At 32.9% G+C, this 5,168-nt stretch overlaps 1 protein-coding gene across 1 annotated transcript; it reads left to right on the top strand.

Annotated features, from left to right (window-relative positions):
* Positions 1-885: 885 nt before the first annotated feature.
* Positions 886-2,736, top strand: LOC113375839. Its single transcript, XM_026615788.1, has 2 exons — positions 886-1,513; positions 2,054-2,736. Exons 1-2 carry the CDS (start codon positions 886-888, stop codon positions 2,734-2,736), a joined length of 1,311 nt encoding a protein of 436 aa, XP_026471573.1.
* The last annotated feature ends 2,432 nt before the right edge of the window (positions 2,737-5,168 follow it).

Raw genomic sequence — 5,168 nt, 5'->3', positions numbered from 1 at the left:
AAAGTCCAAGATCTTTACATGAACGCGGAAGACGCCATTCCTAGAAATGACACGTACAATGCATAATATATAGAGTCAGAATTATTTGTATTAACCAGTGATGTCTTAGTCGAGACTCTAGCAGTGATGTCTTAGTCTAGACTCTAGCTAGTGATGTCTTAGGAGAGATTAGAGAGTATGTCTTAGCACGAATCTATGCTAGTTTGTGATGTGAAGTTATTAAAGATTAAATAAAGTTATAGTCCAAATTAGATTCAGTGTTTGTATTCTACTTTGCGTAAAGACATCTTTCAGCCTATACCAATATAAAGTGCTCACGGTTCTGAGGAGACTCATACCAGTGTTGTTATTTTCTATTATAAACTATAAGCTCTGCCCACGACACCAGAACAAGGTTGGACTGATCTAGCACCCCATTGGAGAGTGGATCAATCTACATTTGGAACCCAATCCAATCCAATCAACACACCCCACAATAACATCTCATAACATTTCAATAGATTGAAGTGAAGAATTTTAAGTGGAATTTATATTTATTTATATTTTGTAAGATGTGGGCAAATGTAACTTGTTATAGGAGACACAAAATCTTTTTTATTTTTATTATTATGCTAATTGCAGTTTACATTGATTTATAAAAAAAATATTACAGGAGACATTATATATTTTGTTTGCATTAATTATAGTTTATTAATATATGAAAAAAATGCTTAAAAACTTTTTTTTTTCAAAATTATTAAAGAACAAATTATGAAATGTATTTTTATTGTTACTACTTGCCTTGGTAAACGTTACAACCACTGGATTCGAGCTCGAGCAACCGTACTGAACGGATCGGAGCGACTAGTAATTACAATAAAAGTGTTACATAAGTAATGTTTTATAATGGAGTATAAACCGTTCGAACCCGGCGGGGTATCAATACCTGTAGTGATAGATAAGGAATACAATAGCACGGAGGTCAAAACAGGCATCCAAATAGGCAAATCGATTAGTGTTATCAACAATGATGAAGTAATGGAAAGTGATTTTTCGGAAGAAAGTGACAGTGAATTTTTAGATACAACAGTTTTACCGAGCAATGTGGAAAATAATTCGCGGAGTGATAATAATACATCGATAAATCATGTGAATTTAAATAATATGAATGGTGATGACAATAAAGTTATGTTGCGAAAAAACAATAAAAGAAGCAAGAATAAAACTAGTTTAAAAACGGTTAATATACCCGAAGAGTTAATCAAGAAATTGATAAAATTGGATTCTAAAAAAGACAAAGTAACAACACTAAATGAAAATATGGAGGATAACCCAGGTTGCAGCAGCACTGGAAAAAGTAAAAGTTGGATAGAAATGATGGATGAAGAAAGTAATATGACAAATGAAGACAACACTAGAAATAATAAAATAAACGAAGTAATTAATTATTATGAACCATATGATGAAGGACCGTATACGGTTTTTGCAGAATCAACTAACGAAAGCATTGGCAGATTTCACAATCTAGCTTTAGGCAGATTGATATTCAAACAATCGCTTAACATAAGCAAAAATATCATAGATATCTCAAAGATCGGGAGAAACAAAATCAAATTAGTATTTAAAGACTACTTTTATGCTAATAAATTAATCAAAGAGAAAATTTTGGAAAAATTTAACATACGAACGTACATCCCAAGACATAAATTATACAGGACCGGCATTATTTTTAACGTTGAACCCGACATGGATGAGCAAGAAATCATGGATATTATTAGATCGGATATTAAAATATTAGAAGTCAAATGCATTAAAAAAAGAAACTTAGAAAAAATAAATATGAAATCACAAATGGTAAAAATAGTGTTCAGGGGTAACTATCTGCCAGAATACGTCTCAATGTATTCGGTTAGGTGTGCTGTCAGTCCTTACATTCAATCTGTAATGCAATGCCACAAATGCTGGCGTTATGGACATATAAAAAATTAATGCAAAAGCAAGATAAGATGCCGGTATTGTTCAGAAGAACACTCTCATGAAAATTGCCACATCGTGTCAGACTTTATATGTGCAGTATGCCATGGAAACCATCAAGCAAATGACAAAGAATGTAAATTCTTCAAAGTTAATAAAGAAATAAAAGAAATTATGGCACTACATAACATATCTTATCTTGAAGCTAAAAACAGGATGTGGAAAAAAGGATATGCTGAGGCTGCTAAGATCAATCCGTACAATCCGGGGTTTAATTCATCGTTTCCGAGACTAAATGGCAATACCGAAATGGATTCACACAGGCATAAAAATAAATATGAATTATTGAATAGTTTCGATGAAGAAGAAATTAACATTGATAAAGACAGATTAATGTTAATGAATAAACCAAGAAATATTATGTATAAACGTCGAACAGAATACTTGAAGCCGATCAATCGATTTAACAGAGACCAGATAACTGAAAAACCTGAAAAAAGAAACCAAGAACAACCAAGCCTAAACAGTAATAAGACCAATAAAAAGGAAGAAAATAAACGACAATTAAATCATTTTATAGAATTGGCATTGAAACTTCGAGAAAAAATTGAATGTGAGAGAAATAAAGAATGTAAAGAGATAGATGAAATTATATATAAGTTAAAATGGGATACACATACCATTATGAATTACTTAAACCAGAATAATAAAACAGGTATAGATAATCGTAATAAAGATGAAATACACAATAAAATAAGTGTAGTCAATTCTAACGAAAGTTAGAAGATATTGAAAAAATAATTATAACAAATACCAACCAAAGATGGATAATATAAATATTTTACAATTAAATTGTAGATCTTTAAGAGCAAATAAGGAAAGCATCAAAAATCTTATGTTTCATAAGAAAATTCATATGGCAGCTCTTACTGAAACATGGCTGAAACAGGGCCAATTAGTTAAATTCAAAGGGTATAAAATATTTCGACAGGACAGACAGGACGGCTACGGTGGTTCGGCCATATTGATCAAAAATAACATTCCGTGCGACGAATTCGCACATTCTCTAAGGAACCGAGACATGCAAATGACCGCGGTAATAATGAAATCGGCTACTCCGTTCTGTTTAGTTTCAATTTATTGCGCACCACAGGCAACAAAGGATCTATATCTAATCAATAATATCATAGAACAGATTCCTGTCAGAACAATTGTAACAGGAGATTTCAATAGCAAACATTTAGCTTGGGGTAATGAAATAATTGACAGAGGAGGAGCTATTATTTACGATATTATGGATAGCCTTAATCTGTTAATGCTGAATGACGGAACGCATATGACAACTCAAACGCCCAGTAAGAAATCAGCCGCCATCGACCTGACTTTCTGTTCACCTTCACTTCATGATAGACTTCATTGGAGCGTAATACCAGACAATGTAGGCTCTGACCATTTGCCTATATTAATAAAGATGCAATTCAAATGTAATACGAGAGTGGGATGGTATCCAGGCAGAAAATGGATGACTAAGGAGGCAAATTGGAATGAGTATAGATTAGATATCGAAGAGACTTTAGAGACATCATACATTCCAAATGATTCTGAAGATATGTACAATTTTATTCAAGAAACAATAAATAATGCAGCCACTAAGCACATCAAACAGTATAAATTACCAAGATCGGATACATTTAAACCGGCTTTATGGTGGGATAGTGAATGCGAAATTCAAGTTAGAAAAAGAAGAATAGCATTTAAGAGACTAAAAGCTCAATTCAACTACAAAAATTACCTGGAGCTCCAAAAATTACAGCACAGACTAGAAAACTATTTAAAACAAAAAAAGAGAAAAATGGCTTGAATTCGTGAATTCCATCAATAGAAATACAAACATTAATAAATTATGGAACATTGTAAAAAGATTAAATAATAAAAATAATGGCGAGTCCCCAATTCAGCAAATGAGTGATAATTTCTGTGAGACAATTTTGAAGATCCACACGCCTGACTTTGTACCTGGTCCCGTACAATACTCCCAAGACCAAGCAGAAGAAGCAAGTGATGACTACGCAATTCATGAAATCGAAGGACGCATTGATTATGAGGAGCTAGAACTGGCACTAAAAGACAAAAGAAACAGCTCTCCAAGATTTGATAACATCACATACATTATGATTAAAGAATGTCCCAAAGCATTCAAATGTATAATAGTTGAAATGTTCAATTTTATATTAAATTCAGGTTGGATCCCGGAAGATTGGAAAATTGCGGTGCTAGTGCCAATACTAAAACCGCAAAAAGATCCAAGTGATCATAAGTCCTATCGACCAATAATGCTTCTTCCTTGTCTCACGAAAATATTTAAAAGCGTTTTGAAAAAAAGATTAGAATGGTACATAGAGAAAAAGGGTATATTAAATAAATATCAATTCGGATTTAGGAGAGGAAAAGGTACAATCGACTTGTTAAGCGAGCTACTTGTAGATCTACATAGTGCATTGTCAGATAAAAAAGAAGTGCTACTAGTTACGGCAGATATTGAAAAGGCATATGATCATGTTGATCATAATATTCTCAAAAAGAAGCTACATAATTACAAGATCCCAGACAATATTATTATTATCATTATGTCACTGCTATCCAATAGAAAAATTTACGTGAGAAATAAGAATCGTCTAATAGGGCCAAGGACATCATATACGGGCATCCCACAAGGTTCGATTCTGAGCCCTCTCCTTTTTAACATCTATATGGCAGACTTTATATCGTCAGAAGGGACAAGAGTCAAAAAACTACAATATGCGGACGATCTGATTATGTACACAGTTTCTCACTCAGTAGAGCAGTGCAGAGCAGAAATGTCTAATGTCATATCAAAAGATTTGAAATGGATGCGGAATAATAGACTTGTTTTAGAACCGAGGAAGACCAAAAGCATAATTTTTACCAGGCATAGATTTCCCAAAAATATGCATGTAATAGATATTGACACGATAAGAATCGAAATATTAGAAAACATTAAAATCCTGGGTGTGACTTTTGATAAAAAATTAAATTTCAACAAGCACATAGGCGAGATATTATTCAAATGCGAGAAAGGGATTAATTTACTCAAAAGAGTATGTAACACCAGCTGGGGTACACACCCAAATGCATGTCTTTCTTTATACAAAGCTATCATTAGACCCCATTTCGACTATGGCTGTCAAATTTAC

This window comes from Ctenocephalides felis, unplaced genomic scaffold (assembly GCF_003426905.1).
Source record: "Ctenocephalides felis isolate EL2017-DRISC unplaced genomic scaffold, ASM342690v1 CF-g0.4_SCAFFOLD_01886, whole genome shotgun sequence".
Classification (NCBI taxonomy): domain Eukaryota; kingdom Metazoa; phylum Arthropoda; class Insecta; order Siphonaptera; family Pulicidae; genus Ctenocephalides; species Ctenocephalides felis.
The sequence above is the reverse complement of the archived record's forward strand: the minus strand, read 5'-3'. Positions and strand labels throughout refer to the sequence as shown.

Coding starts and splice junctions, on each gene's coding strand:
- LOC113375839 (XM_026615788.1), top strand. CDS start 886: ATGGAGTATAAACCGTTCGAACCCGGCGGGGTATCAATACCTGTAGTG. Junction 1,514..2,053: donor ATTTCACAATCTAGCTTTAG/GCAGATTGATAT, acceptor TTATATGTGCAG/TATGCCATGGAAACCATCAA.